The sequence below is a fragment of the Lissotriton helveticus genome, chromosome 11 (genome assembly GCF_964261635.1).
Source record: "Lissotriton helveticus chromosome 11, aLisHel1.1, whole genome shotgun sequence".
NCBI lineage: Eukaryota > Metazoa > Chordata > Amphibia > Caudata > Salamandridae > Lissotriton > Lissotriton helveticus.
The window spans coordinates 1,099,921,543-1,099,937,729 of NC_136072.1; the positions used below are offsets into that span (position 1 = coordinate 1,099,921,543).

The 16,187-nt window shown below is 43.6% G+C and overlaps 1 protein-coding gene across 2 annotated transcripts in view; it reads left to right on the forward strand.

Moving 5' to 3' along the window:
• Positions 1–16,187, forward strand: part of GGT1 (gamma-glutamyltransferase 1) — a 784,209-nt gene that overhangs the window by 753,813 nt on the left and 14,209 nt on the right. For both annotated transcript variants that reach the window (XM_078667770.1, XM_078667771.1), the window contains exons 9-11: positions 11,894–12,081; positions 15,077–15,204; positions 15,352–15,464. In XM_078667770.1, the coding sequence (XP_078523896.1) occupies positions 11,894–12,081; positions 15,077–15,204; positions 15,352–15,464 (429 nt within the window). The remainder of the gene's footprint in view (positions 1–11,893; positions 12,082–15,076; positions 15,205–15,351; positions 15,465–16,187) is intronic.

A 16,187-nucleotide genomic window follows, 5' to 3' on the forward strand; every position in this document is an offset into this window, starting at 1 on the left:
TCTGAACAATGCACAAATCTCCCTATCCCTAAGCTATTGTTGATATGATTAGCAGGGTACATTCACCCTATTCTTCATCTTTGCAGTCCATCCCTGCTAATCTGACATCTCCCTGGGTGCATTGTTCCTCCGTCGGGAACGCAAATTGTACCTAGCCGCTCCAGGCAGAGAGGGTTCAATGAAAGGTGTTCAAACTCAGATGAACCAGCGGATGGGGTTCAAACTCAGAAGCACCAGTGGATGGAGGCTCTTGGATGGTCCTTATTTCAGGGGGCACCGCCACATTCAGCACGGCATTGTTCTCCGATTATGCCCATGTCAGTCGAGCATCAGAAAAGGAGATAAAGCAGGGTACTTTCTCTGTCTCCCACTCCTTCCAGCACCCATTGGTCATACGGCAGAGGCAGAGGTACCCACTTACAGTGGCTGGCGTGAATTCAATTCTTTCGGCCAGCCACTTTCACTGCACTTCTGGTGGTGAGTAGAACCTGGACAGGCCCCTTCCAGTAGGGCTCCAAGCTGCACTTCCGCTGGAAGTTCCTGGTTAGAACATAGTTGCCAGGCTGGATCACATTTCCTGGCCCCTCAGGTGCAATCAGCAGGGTCTCTAAGATCTATTGGTGAATAGAGCACCATTTTTCTGTCAATTCATAAAGGTAATGCATTAACAAAAGGTATTCTATTTCGGAGAAATGTCTTGCTAGCGGGACGCTCCCAGACGTTTGCTGGGCAGCCAAACACAACCTCATATGGGGACAATCCTGTCCTAGTGTGAGCTGTAACTCTGGTTGACAGAAGATCTAACAGTAAAGCATCTGGCCACTTCAATCCACTACTTTCCTGAATTTTTGTCAGTTTCAGTTTGAGAGTACCAATGCACTTCTCAACCAAACCTGCTGACTGGGGGTGGTGTGAAGCATGGAACTTCTGCCTAATGTGCAACCCATCACACACTAGCTGAATCACTTTTGCATTGAAGTAACTGCCGTTGTCACTCCAATTCACACGAGGCAAACCGAAGCGAGGGAAGAACGCCTTTAGGAGGGCTTTCGCTGTCGTCAAGGCTGTATTCTCTTTAGTGGGGCATGCTTCAACCAATTTACAAAATGCGCAAACAACCACTAACACATATTTCAGATTGTTGACCCGTTCCATTACGATATAGTCCAACTGAAGGACCTCAAAAGGAAAAGAAGGTGGGGCGAAATTGCCAGGGGGTGTAGGAGTGCCCTCCCCAGGATTGTACATCATGCATACCATACAATATTTTACCAAGTAAGTGGCAGCCTTGGGGATGCTATCATTCTGCCACACAGGGTCTAGTAGTTTGCATATGCCCATAGCACTGTGAGCTGGCCCATTCGCCATAGTGACTACAGGGAGGACATAGATATCCGGTAACATCCATCTTTGCTTTCATGATTTATCCGTCCGGCACCCTTCTTTGTCTAAACGTGCTGTACTGTCTTGCCATATTTCTAGCTCCTCAATCGTTGTCTCACTCTGTAACTCCTTGACACTTTTCAGTGTATCCTCAAACATAGTAACTTCGGGTACCATCTAGCAGGACCTGCCACAAACATCTTTTTCATTCTTGTCATAACCGTCACCTTAACTATCAGATCTGCAAATGCGTTCTCCTCCCCCACATCATTAGTAATTCTCTTGTGGGCGCTGCACTTTACTATTGCTAGCTTGTTGGGAAGTGTCAGACTGACAAAAGCCTGTGTATCAATGGGCCGTTCAGGATCTTTAACCCATGTGAAGTCAGAAATCCTCTCTCTGACCAGAGCCTCACAAAATTGTGGGCGACTCCAAAGGCATACTGGCTGTCAGTATAAATATTGACAGTCAGTCCCTCACTTAGCTCACAAGCTCGAAGGAGGGCAGCTAGCTCTGCAGCTTAGGCCGACTGATAGGGAACTCGTGATGTCTCAACTAAGTGTGTAAAGGGGTTATTGCATAAGCGGTAGTTTTTTTGCCAATCGGTAATTTAAAACATATACAGCCTGATTCATGTACAATCCGTTTTGCGTGGCCCTAATAGCGAATCATAGCGATTCGCTATTGAGGACACGCAAAACGGCATTCATGTAGGAATTGCTACTTAAATAGCGATTCCTACATGTTCTTTATTTGCGAGTAGCAATTTGCTACTCGCAAATACTCCCCATTCATTCCTATGGGCCAAGAGGCCCATAGGAATGAATGGGGAGTATCCCTCATTTGCGAGTAGCAATTTGCTACTCGCAAATGAGATAGCGATTTTAAGGGTGCCAGGGGTGTCCAAAGGACGCCCTGTAGCACCCCTAAAATGCACATTTGAACAGGTGTTGCGCGCACACATGTCCAAAGGACATGTGTGTGTGCAACATGCAACTTAGAAAAATGCTTTTAAAAGCATTTTTCTGAGTTTCTGCTATTTACCGACAGGTCTGACCTCTCGGTAAATAGCGGCCCCAAAAGTCCAAAATCGCTATTTTGTTTTGTGTCATGAATAGCATTTGAGGAATCTCTATTAGAGATTCCTTAAATGCCATTCCACGCAAATATGCGAATTCTTACATAGCGATTTTTGCATTTGGTATCATGAATACCAAATGCAAAAATCGCACTCGCAAAGGGCCAGATTCTCAGAATCTGGCCCTTTGCGAGTGCAATTTACCTACATGAATCAGGCTGATAGTTACCCTTGTGGGTCAGATACAGGAACATCAGTCAGGTCTACCCGTCCCTTCGTCTCCTCTTCAGTCCGAAGGATACAATCATGAGCGTCTATTTCCTCACTTTCAGAAGGAAAGGGTAGTAACATGGCTGGGTTCAGGGTGGCACATCTTTTGATAGTGAAGTTTGATGCAAAGAGGGTCAATTCGTAACCAGTCAGACGTGCACTGGTAATGTGCTGTCTTTGTTTCGTTCAAAAGTGTATCCACAGCATGCGGTACCATGACTTTGAGGTTGGTATCATGGACGAGCCCTGCTGATTGTATGATAGAGACAGCCACTGCTGCGACCTTTTAGACTGCTTGAGAGGGCCCTTGCGACGTTGTCAAACAAGGCGGATAAATAAGTACACTGCCTCTGCCTACCTCCAAAGGCCTGTGTTAAGACAGAGAGTGCGCAGCCATCCGCCTTGTGTGCATACAACACGAATGGCTTAGGATAATTGGGTGTGCCAAGCACAGGTGCAGAGCAAAGCGTTCCCTTTAGTTGCTCTAAAGCGTGTTGACATTCAGATGTTCTTTAGTAGGTAGCTGCAACAGCGGCTTTGTTAGTAGAGAAAAGTTAGGTATTCAGGAGAGACAATACGAAGTAATACCAATGAAAGCTCACACATTCCTTTGAGTCTTAGGGATGGGCATTTTGACAATAGCATTAATGAGTTCAGGTGTTAGTCTCATTCCCTCCTTCGACAGTAGGTGACCTAGATAGGTGACCTCCTGTTGACAATATTGGTATTCCGAAAGGGACACTTTATGTCTATGATGAGCCAAATGTAGCAACAATTTAACTATTGCATCTTTGTAACCTTCTTCTCTGTCTGAAGCGATCAAGAGATCGTCCACGTAGTGCAGTAATTAGGGAATCCAATTGGCTTTTTAAGGCTTGACTATATATGCTAGAACTCTCAGGATAGCCTTGGGGAATCCGAAAGAATCTAAAGTGTCTGCCTGCAAGGGCAACCAAAACCAATACCTACTATCTGGATGGATTGGAATGCTAAAGAATGCATTTTTCAAATCAATGACAGAAAATAATTTGACAGAGGAAGGAATTATAGTCAATTGGGCAGTGATATTGGGGACAAGTGGGAACTGAGGAACCGCAATCTTATTAACTTCACGCAAATCGATCACAAAACGATAGACATCAGGTTGGTTATCAGAGGAGCCCGTGGGTGCCCTCTTAAAAATTGGAAGAATAGGGCTATTACACACATTTGCAGCCGTTTCTTCAACAACCCCTGACTTCCTGTATAATCTGCAATGGAGCGCGCTCCTCTGCTTTTGGTATTTTGTACTGAGGAATACGACGCAAAAAGAAACTGGAGGTATCTTCAACAGCTCTACGTATGTATCACCTATAGGCCATAAAGTAGTTGACACATCTCTAAACTCAGCGGGAAGGAGTTTATCTTTGAATAAGCACTGCTTGGAACACGCTACTTTTGGTCGTATCGTCATATAGACACCGTCCGGAGAACAAGAAATTATTGCATGCAGTCTCTTCAACAAATCCAAACCCATCTAATTTTCTCCATAGTTGGATGTCTACAGAAATGGTGAATGCACAGTAAATTCACCAATAGTCAAGGCAAGTGGCTTGGAAATGGGGCTCCTACCCGGTATACCTGATAAGCCTACTAAAATATTATTTTGGCCAGACAGAGCTGCCCCAGGGACCAGCGAACAAAAACAGAGCTATTCATTGCCCCTGTGTCCACTAAGAATTTCTTAACTGAGCCTTGCAAACCTGCTGTGACAAAAGGACTGCACTGATCTAAAGGTATCTGAACTGATCCCTCACCCTGTCCATGGCTGTATAGTTGTGGGACATCCCTATCTCCTCCTCCAAATCCAAATCATCATGATAATACTGCCTTCCTCGAGGGTCATCAAAATAGTTCTTATCAGAGCGACCCTGCGGGGTCCCATCCTCCCGAGCCTTGTCCCGATCACTTACTCCGCGACCCCGTCCACGAGAACCCTGTCCTCGAGGAGCCACGAATTTCTGCAATAACACTGGGCACTCGCTACACCAGTGCCACTCCTCTTTGCAATACATGCACTGATTCAGTCCTATAGGCGCAGCATTCCTGCTAGTACGATGAAACGGCCGGACCAGCTCCATGTCCCCCTCCATTTCCCCTAGATGTCTGCTGTAACAACACCTTCGTTTTTAACTCCTCTTGCTTCTTCTACACCTTCTCCTTCTCCTCATTTTCCCTGTGCTCATAATACTGTGCCATACACAAAATCCCGGAAGGGGAGGATGTTGTCCAACTGCTCTCCAAAGCCTGCAACCCAGTCGTGATCTGTGGGAGCAGGTTCGTAACAAATCTATTGACAAACCGCATTTGATACTGTGAACCATGAGGTATTGACGCGGCGGCTGAGGACAGCAGGTATTAGAGAGATGGCTCTAGCCTTATTACCATCTTTTCTGGCCTCTAGAGAACCAATGATGTATTGGGATGGTCTCAAATCTGCAAACTTCTGCCTCCCATGTGGTGTCCCCCAGGGATCTGCGCTGTCACCGACTCTGTTTTATGTATACGTGTCTCCTCTGACCAGACTAATAAAAAATCATGGTCTGATGCTTGTATCTTACGCAGACGATACCCAAATAGTGGTATTGGTAACTCAAAGTGAGGACAGACGGCGGTCAGGTTTAGGAACTGTCTAAACAATGACATGGCATGGATGAGATCAAATTTCTTAAAGCTGAATACCAAAAAGACGGAGGTGATTGAGTTCGGGCAAAAGCCTACTATATGGAGCCACGTATGGTGGCCCACTGAGGCTGAGAACTGTCCTGCTCCTGTAACCAAGGCCAGGAACCTTGATTCATGTTTGACAGTAATCTAAAATTTGCTCAAGAAATCAATCAGGTGTCATCTGCCTGCTTCTTCATGCTGAAAAACCTACAGAAAATCCTCCCGTTCATTCCTTTAACTCTTAGAAAAACAGTAATTGGGGCACTGGTTCTATCTAGAATCAACTATGGCAATGCCCTTTGTCTGGGAGCAGACAAAAGCCAGATTGCTGTGCTGCAGTCCCTTCAGAATGCAGCGGCTCGGGTGCTACTGGATCTTCCTAAACATCACCCTACCTCTGCCAGTATTAAACTGCTTCACTGGCTCCAAGTTCGGCAGCGAGTGGGTTTCAAGGCCCTCTGTCTGGTTCACAAGGCCTTTGTTTGTAGGGGGAGCTGCGGATGTGCAGCAGCTTTTCTCTCGGTACTCGCCTCAATGCTGCGTCAGGTCAGCTAACACAGGACTGATCCTGATCCCCAAGATAAAGAGAGCCAGATGGGGAAGAAAGAGCTTCTCGTACCGCGTGGCCAAACTATGGAACTCTCTCCCCGTAAAGATAAGACTACAGCCAATCAGGAGCACTTCAGAAAGCAAATAAAAACATGGCTTTTACCCAAACTCGCAGACTAATCAGCCTGGGCCCAGCCAGCATTCTCTCACCCAGCGAGAAGACGCCTCGGCATTTGTGCGCTTTATAAGCCAGTCAGTTAGTTAGTCAGTTAGTTAGTCAGTCAGTTAGTCAGACAAACAATCGAACACCCCCTTCTACTGACAAATCCTGTACACTGAAATCCAAAAACACCCCCTGAAGCAGAGTAAAAAAATTAGACACACTCATCTTTCTTCCGATAACATGCTGCAAACTTGTCCCAATCTACCCTTTTGGAGGAATAAAGGAGTGCATATACGTAATAATCCGGCCTGGTAAAGCTAGTATCTTGGCCTTTGGCTTCTCTCCAGGTTTCCTTTCCTTATCCCATGCTGTAATCCAATTCCATGTACCACTCAATTCTACAGCTTGATCCTGCGTGTGCACCTGCCTCCAAATGTCGACGGGCACCAGTAACCCAAAAAACATTTCAATATCAGCAAGTGTCATTACTGTCGACGAAGCGGCTTCAGTCAATTCCTTATAATATGCAGTAGGATTTTTCCTAGGGTCACGTAGCTGGGTCTTAAGGGATAACATCTCGCTCCTCTTCCATGGGGTATAGACCCACTGCTCTTGGAAGCGTGCCTCAACCTTTGGTCTAATGACAGCATCATGCTGATCTCGGAGCTCTGGCAACTCAGGGTGATATATGGAGTGGACTTCCCTCACTGGTAAGTGGGATACTATAGTTGGGCTTTTCTCGAACAACCTACCACGGTAAGCTACCAATGTTGCGACATTTCCGAAAACCTTCTCGGGTACCATGCAAGCTACATATACATTATATCGGATATCATAAATAATCTGTGGCACTATAGCATTGAAGCACTGTTCCCATAATTCAATCAATGTAGCCGACATGTGCTTAAGGGCATGCTGTTGCACTAACGGCTCATTATCCCTCATGACACTCCAAACATCTTCAGTGCTATAGATGGGATGATGGGCCCACTGCGCAGCCTGATTTGCTACCGCCTTCTTTTCTTCTTCCCCCAAATCAGATCGTATTAAAATTCGCCCCAACCATTCCGTAGCTGCCGCCCAACTTCCGTCCCCCAGCCCGCGAACAGGTGTTCCACTACCTAATGCTGCTGGGGAGTGAGGGAAGAGGGGAGGAGTAGTAATTGGGTCTGTAGGCACCAATGTTGTCAATGGCTGGGTTGTAGGTGTAAGGGCCGGAGAAAGAGAAGATATGAACACAACAGGCAAAGCAGCGACACTAGCAGTTATCGCAGGCGCAGAGGGAAAAGCCACAGAAAGGAAATGAGGCGCAATTGTTAGAGCAACTGAATCAATGACAGAAGAAACAGCGGGGGCGGTAGAGACTGAGACAGCTGGCGGAGGCTGTGGCACAACAGGGTATACTCTCTGCGGGGCATATGGATGTGGGGGCTGGGTGTCTAACAACTCCTCCATAAATGTGTTGCCTTCCTCTCGGGGAAACATAGGACTTGTCACATTGCAATCGAAACTTTCTATCAGCACACCTTTTTCTACTTTCTCTCTATCATACGCTACTGCTTTCTGTGGCACATTCTGCATTCTCCCTTTTCTGCCTTCATCCGCCTCTGCTTAGCTTCCTTCTGCCATACCTGAAGAGAATCAAACAAATCACTGTCTTCTCCGTTTTGCAAACATTTATCCTGCAGGAAATTCACTTTTTGTTCATCAAAGGTACCTGTTAGCAGCCACTGCAACTCTGCACTGTCCCTCGTACATTTGTGCCATAGTGTACTAAACATAATAGGGCTAAGGCCATGCTTGACGTACATATCAAAGTTTGGAGTGCCTTCGGAGCCGCAGGTTGCCTCTTCTCTAATCGAGAATCAGCAGAACAATAGTGGCACCCCAAACAACAAAATTTGCTCACACAAGGTATTTTAAAAAGGGGGCAAGGTCACTATTCCTGCCAGACGAATAATTCGCAAATATCTTTCAAAAGGTCCATCCTCAGACCGTTTCAAACAAAGAAGAACCAAAAATCAGTCCTCAGACTGCACCTAAAAACAAATCGGAGTCGTCATCACAAAACCAAAAAGCGACCAAAAGACCCCAAGGCATTTTCAAAAGTAAGCCAAATCCATTAATTTGCACGGCAAAGTGTCCGCAGACACCTTGCATCCATAATTGGTCCGCAGACCTATCAAACACAAACCAAAAGTGGTCCTCCTACCACACCAAAGATTCCTCAAAATGGTGCCATATTCACAAAGAACCAAACCAAAGTCACCTGGTGCACACAGGTCGAACACATTTATTCTCCACTGCCGACTCTTTGGACCAAACGGTCAGATCCAAAGGTTTCGCCTTTCAGGACCCCAGCTGGGATGATCACTGGGCGAGGCACCATCTGGTCAAGCAGACGGGGCAGCTGCGAGTACTAAGCTCTATCTTACCTGGATCCCCGATACACCCATCCGACCAGACGTGGCCCCCGTCCTCCACACCCTTCTGCGAGCGAAGATGGGTCACCCGATGTGGGTCCTGTTTGGGCGCCAACTGAAGGATGTGACCCGATTAGGGCCACCCGGGTCACTCACGACCAACTCTCAGCCTGCCACACAAAGGAAGAGTCGGTCAGACAGTAGAGAATACAAACCAAGTTATTTGTTAGTATTGCGCTGCAGCGGAGCCCAGTCTTACCAGCCTCCTAGGATGGTTGCAGAGGGACTGATCTTCACAAGCATAAAAGTAACAATTATAGATTTCGTAACTAAACAGGAACATGCCCACCCATTTATGTTCCACAGGGAGGCAGCTTAAACAAAGGGGCACACAGAGATGAGCTTAGAGTCGGAGACTGGGCACACACTATCTCTCTGGCAAGGTCATCTGCTCTGTACCCGCAGCTGAAATAGTGGGAGCGAACCTCTATCTAGCAGGAAAGGTATGTGCTAATGAGCAACTTTCTCATGCTTTCATCGAGGCCTAACCTTGGAGATACAAATGCATCAGCACAGCTTTTAGCAGTGGAAGCAGAAATAAGTTTCAATCATGATTCAAAATGGCGGCTGAACAAGAAAATGGTGCAATGAATGCTAACTTAACACAGAATTAAGCATAATCAATATGGCAGTAATATTTCAATTCTAACACCACCACAGGACTGCCACGCCGCCTGCCTGCAGACCACTTTAAAGTTGCAATCTGGCAGGTGGACAGCGGCGAGTCTCAACAGTTCGGGGGCACGGCTGTGGCGTATCGCCACCCCTCACACTGCTGCAACTTGTAATCGGGCCCTAAATATGTTGGATATTGGCTATCATTGGCTTTGATTGAGTAAGGTCATGTTAAGAAGTTCTGGCACTGGCCCGTTGAACCAGTCTCCATCAGTGAGTCTGATTCTTAACTCAGTGAGTCTGATTCTTAACTCATAAGGACTTCATTATGTCCACATCAGTCCCTCACATTCACATGTTTGAATCAATGTTGGTGTGAAATTGCTTCTTTTTCCTTCACTAATACTTTGATAGACATCTCTGACAATCAGCAGCTTGATAACCATGTGGGTGAATCCGAATGAGTATTATCTCGACTTAACCACTGTTTGTAAGTCGTAACATTCCCTGACTTGAGTAGGTACACGTTGAAACTGGAAATGTACCCTCTTCCTTTAATTTGATGATTTTTGACATTCATGTGTTTGATTAAGTCCATTCTGATGAATCCTAACCTGCATTTCCTTAACTAAGCCACTGTAGGGGAGTCCCATCATTCCCTGACTTGACTAGATATGACATTGTTGAGCTTTGAAATGTGTCCTCTTCATTAAGGTCATAATGATGAATTCCAGGATTCATCTGCTTGATTAAGTCCATGCTTGATGAATCCTAACATGCGTTTCCGTGCCTAAGTCACTGTTGGTGAGGTAAGTTCTAACACTCCCTGCCTTGAGAAGATTCACATTTGTTAATTCCTTATTAAGTCATATTGATGAATTTTAACATTCAAATGCTCGATAAAGTCCCTGCTGATGAGACTTCTTATTTCTAAGTTTGATAGTTCCATGTCGTTGAGCTCTGACATTCAGCAGCTTCAATAAGTGTGTGCTTGCTGTGCCCTGACCTTCATCAAGTTGATTAGGCCGGCGGTGATGTTTCCCACATTCATCAGTGGATTAGGTCTACATTTTTGAGAAACTCCTTTTTTCCTTCAGTGAGCCTGTGTTCGTGAAATCTGACCATCAACCGCTTCATTAAAGTCATGTATTGTATTGTATTGTATTGTAATTGTATAGCGCTTACTACCCCTGACGAGGCATCGAAACGCTTTTTTTGGCAAGTAGCACGCTACTCCGGGACTCATAGAGGATTAGCGTTGAATTAGTATAGTGAAACATGTAAGTAAATTTTAAGTGGTGGATAGGTTAGTCAGTTATTTGGATTCGGAAGGATAGAATAGGAAAAAAGGTTTTTATTTATATAGCGCTTGTTACCCCTTATGGGGTGTTGAAGCACGCTACGATGAATCCCTAGGTTAATCCGCTCCTTTGACGCGCGGTCAGTGAGTCCTACCATACATTGTTCTGAATAGACACTTCTTCTTGAGCCTTGAAATTCATTAACTTGTTTAAGGCCATGACAGCATCATTCCCCAGCCAGGTGAAATCCATATAGGGAAGCTCTCCCACTCTCTTGTTTGATTTTGTGATATTTATACGGTTTTCCAAGTTGCTGCCCTAAATCTTTAATTGCCTTCATTAGGTCCATTCTGATGGGACTCGCATCCCCAGGAGTTCATCATAGTCCCGAGCATGGCGGCCAGTGGTTCTATTGCTACGGAAAACAAAAGTGGTAAGATAGGGCACACTCTGAAGGTCCAATTGAGATAAGATTATCTTTCTAGTCTTCACACAGGCCATGGGCTCCTCATAAAGTAACCTAATTCAGAAAAGAATATAAGGGCAAAATGATAATTCTGCAGTGTGGCGATTGAGGAATCCCATCCTACAGTACTGAACGCTTTTTCGGGGTCAGACAAAAGTGACTGCCCAGTCATATCCTCGCCGCCCTCTAGGCTATGGTAAATAACTGCAAGGAGTCTCAAATTATTATTTGTTTTCCCCTGAGGGACAAGCCCAACCAGCCGACATGTTTGAGGGAACAAACCGCCCTCAATAACAGCCTTACTCAAAAACGTAAGATCAATATTTGGCATGAATATCAGGCGATAAGACCGACAGTATGCCGGGTGTCTATCCAACTAAGGACAATCTCTCACATAGTAGTAGCAGGAAGGTTGCCAGTCGCAAGGGCTTCACCACACACCTCCAGGAGCTTACCAATAAGCAGTGCAGGGTTATTCTGCTAGATTTCTACTGGAAACCTACCTGTGCCAGGAGTCTTAACATTTTTCATCTCAAACTTAGCAAGAATGTTCCTCTCTAGTCAATGCCCGGTCCAGCAAGGCATGATGTTCCTTCACTATGTAAAGGAGGCAGCTACCTCCAGGTATACCCCCAGACTAGTCGCATCAGGGACTGTGAATTTACAGCCCCTGATGCGACTAGGCTGGGGGTATACATGGAACTCTCTCATTTATGCCTGCTGGCACCACCCCATCATTCTCCACTTTGCTTTGTACATGAGGAATCTTGAGTCTAGTTCCCTCTTAGGTAGTCAAGACATCAGTCTCCGAGAGTTGTGGTGTTACAACTGTAATAATAGTTACATGCACCCAGGCAGACCCATCTTTTCTTTTTACAGGTCGTACAGAACATGACATCGGAGTATTTCGCTGAGCAGCTCCGCTTAAAAATCACCGACAACACAACCCACGAACAGTCGTACTATGAACCAGATTTCTACACTCCTGACAGCCACGGCACAGCACACATCTCCATTGTAGCAGAAGACGGCAGCGCTGTGTCAGCCACCAGCACCATAAACCAATAGTAAGAATTCAATCTTTCTTCCATGGGACAGTCGTGCAGTCAGAGTTTCATGTGTGGAGTTTGGTAGATTTCAATACATTATCAATAACTCATAGCTCAACTTCAGTCCAAAAAGCATAGCATGGTCCAGTCAAAAGGACCTGAAATCATGGCTTTCAGATCTCCCACTGTATTTTGTACCCTGTACTTGTATGTTCATGGGTCAACTGCTATTTCCAGATACTGAATTTAACAGACCATGTTCTCAGCTCCAAATGCATTGTGGTCAATGGAGTTTGCTCAACCCAACTTGCATTTGTAAATTAGTAGGATGCAGGTAACAGCGGTAGGGCAGTGTAAGGGAGGATTTCGAGGGACGATGCAGAGGGAAAACTATTTATTTATTTAATTTTCCCTCTGCATCGTCCCTCTGAATCCCCCCTTACACGGCCCCACTGCCCCACTGCCGTTACCTGCACGGACTGCGGCTGGTAGGATTAAACATGCTATCTGTGGCGGTTAGCAATGCACACGAGGTGTCCTCTATATACCATTGGGATTAAGTTCATGTAATTAAGTTCCAGGAGTTCTTAATTACATGGAAACAGTGAGTAGAATACAGTCAATCTGAGGAATAAGCAAACTTATTTTTCTTTTTATTATTCCCAATTTGCCAAGCGAAAGGTGTAATTATAGACTTTTTCAAGTTGGCCATATTTTTCCAATTATACCCAATTCCACAAAGTATATTTAAAAAAAAAAATATGGCCCACCTCACCATGATCAGTGCCTACTCCATGATGCTCCAATGGGTGGAACATCTCCGAGACGGAAATGGTGGAATCGCCCATGACTAGTGGTTATAGGTGGCAGTGAGAGTCCTGGGGGGCAATAATGTGTGCATGGTGCGGGTGGCCCAAAGTCTGGAGTGGTGGGTGATCAATGTCTGAGCACCGGGCCAGCTTTGGTCTTTGTGCAGCGTGGAGGGCGCATTCTGGAGGGCAGAGCCAAACAGGAAAAATTGGGTGGAAGAGCTCAGATCAGGAACCGAAAAGTGAATGGAGACCTGGAGATCAGCATGAGTCGCCCATTTGTTCTGAGCAAGTTCTCCACCCAGGAAAACTGTTTCCTGCTACTTCAAAAATAGAGCCTATTATATTATAGTTTACATTTCAGAGCTTCAGACTTTTCAAAACTCCTGTTGCTCCCCACTAATCAAATCCTTCATCCCAATCTGGCACAGTTACTAATTCCATGCATGCCATTACAACGCAGGTATCACTACGCCTATACATTTACCATGACCTACCAGCACAAATGCAAACCTTTACCACAAATATGCCTTTACAATGCATGCCATTACAGCGCAAAGGCATGAGTGGTAAAGGCATACACTTGGTAAAAGTGATGAATATATATATATATATATATATATATATATTATATATATACATATACATATACACATATACATATATATATATATATATATATATATATATATTACCACCCCCATACCCACCCTGAACCCAAAATTTATCCTTGGCACCCCAAAACCTATACTTATCCTGAACCCTAAAATTACCCTTCCCACCCCAAAACCCATACCCACCCTAAAATTACCTTTCCCACCCCTAAACCCAAACGCACTGTAAACCCTAAAATTACCATATATGTATATATATATATATATATATATATATATATATATATATATATATATATATATATAAACAACAGTGTCAACAGCATAAAATAAAGTGCGATTTTTAAATCCTACCCTCTGTATCAGTGTTACGATAACTGGAAATCATAGAGTATATATATTTATATATACATTTTTATATATATATATCTATGTATACATATATATATATATATATATATATATATGTATACATATATATATATATATATATATATATATATATATATATATATATATATATATATATATATATATATATATATATATATATATATATACACCACGTGACTCTCCTTGAATTTCTCGGCGTCTCCGGCCCAGCCCGGCCTCAAGCACACGCCAGCAAACAAAGGGAGACGGACCACAATAATTCAGCTTCGGCAGATTTTATTTGAAGCACAGAGCAGCTACGCGTTTCTGGCAAGTTATGCCCTTCATCACGCCGCAACATGAATGTACAACACAAAGCTATTTTTAAATGCAAATTCACAAGGAAACACCCCTCACGGTGACGTAATGTGTCATGTGACATAATTTTTAGTGAAAAGAGAAAACATACTGCCGTTATTTATTCCTTGGATCACAGTTTGACTTCCGAATATATTACTGGATAAATCCAGAATTAATGTTCACAATCTGTAATGCGGACACCTTCAACATAATTCAAAATATAAGTCTAGTTTTAGACCCAATTCTAACTGTATAAATACAGAATAAATATGAAGCATCCTTTGTAGTAGGCATATACGGTGTGATGCACGAAGTACATATGCAATTATTAATCAGAGGCAGATAATAAAGTGCTAAGTGGGAGTGAATAGTAAAGTGCAAATAGCAAAGAAAGAAAAAATACATGGAACCGAGAAAGGCTAATATACGTGCAATACCATGAAAAGTGTAATACGGCCCATAAATAATGTCTGTATTGAAATTCCTACCAATCACTCAAAATGAATTGATAAACATGGTTTCTATGGACTTAATTAATCATTCCACCATAAATAGTATAAATAGTATATATATATATATATATATATATATATATATATATATATATATATATATATACATGTTTATATTTCTACACTTATCTTATACTTGCATGTAAAACACATATGCCTTTACCATGTTGTAATGGCATGAGTTGTGATAGCATGCAATGTATTGCCATTTGCGTTGTAATGGCATGCGATATAATGGTATGCGTTGTTACAGATTCGTTGTAATGGCTGTTGATGGCTTGATGCGGTTTTTACTTGTTAAATTTTCAGTGATTTTGGATTTTTATTGCTGTTTTCCTGTTGACAGCTTTGGGTCCAAAGTTCGTTCTCCTACAAGTGGAATCCTATTCAACGACGAGATGGATGACTTTAGCGCCCCCCTCTTTGTGAATGGATTTGGGCTTCCTCCCTCGCCTGCTAATTTCATTAAGCCAGGTAGCGTCTCTCCTTCCTCTGCGGCCAATCACCATGAAAGGAAGCAGTTATTGAGTGATTGTTTCTGATTCAGAGTCTGCTTATCTTTTGCTATTCCTTCCCTGGTGATAGACTGATATTGTTTTTTTTATTTACATTATTTTCCAGGGAAACGCCCATTATCTTCCATGTGCCCTGTAATCTTGCTGGACAAAGACAAGAAAGTCCATATGGTCATTGGGGCTGCTGGAGGGTCGCGAATTACCTCGGCAACAGCATTGGTATGGTGCAATCTGTGAGGGGTTTTCTGGTCAGTAGAATGATAAGCTGATGGGGACAGGGCTGGGGTCAACTGTCAGAGATAATGTGATGTATACATTCATTAGAGGATGAGACTGAGATAGTAGGATGATATGCATACAGGGAGATTGATTAATCCTTGCCTGAATCAATATTTAGGAATTAAGATGACTATGTTAATCTGATATATTGGTGGAAATTCTATTTCTTTGAGTGTGATCCATTTGTTCTGATATCTTTGTTTGATTGACATCTGTGTTTTATATTGATTTTACACACTGGTATCGCCTTGTTTAGTACCCCTAATCTCCGTGTGTTTGGTGTCTACTACTTTGCTATTTCCTTTTTTGCTATCTACCTGTCTGATATCTGATTGTTTAATTTTTTTTCTGCTTTTATAGTATTCACTTTTTTGGTATGTTTTTGTTTCATAGTTGGTTGTTTAACATCTGTATGCTCTCACACTTGTTGTGTGATACCTGCTGTGTTGCTATGCGCTTCCTAGAATAGCTCCCTAACTGATAGTTGCATGTTTGGATTATATGTATGAAGTGGGTTTAAATAAATTCTTTTTTAGAAAGTTTTGTATAGCGCGAACGTGACCTGAATCGGGTATCGGAGCGCTTTACATAGCACCAGTTGCATTACATTAGGACACATTCATTTTTGGTTAGGCACGGGGAGATTAAGTGATTTGCCCAGAA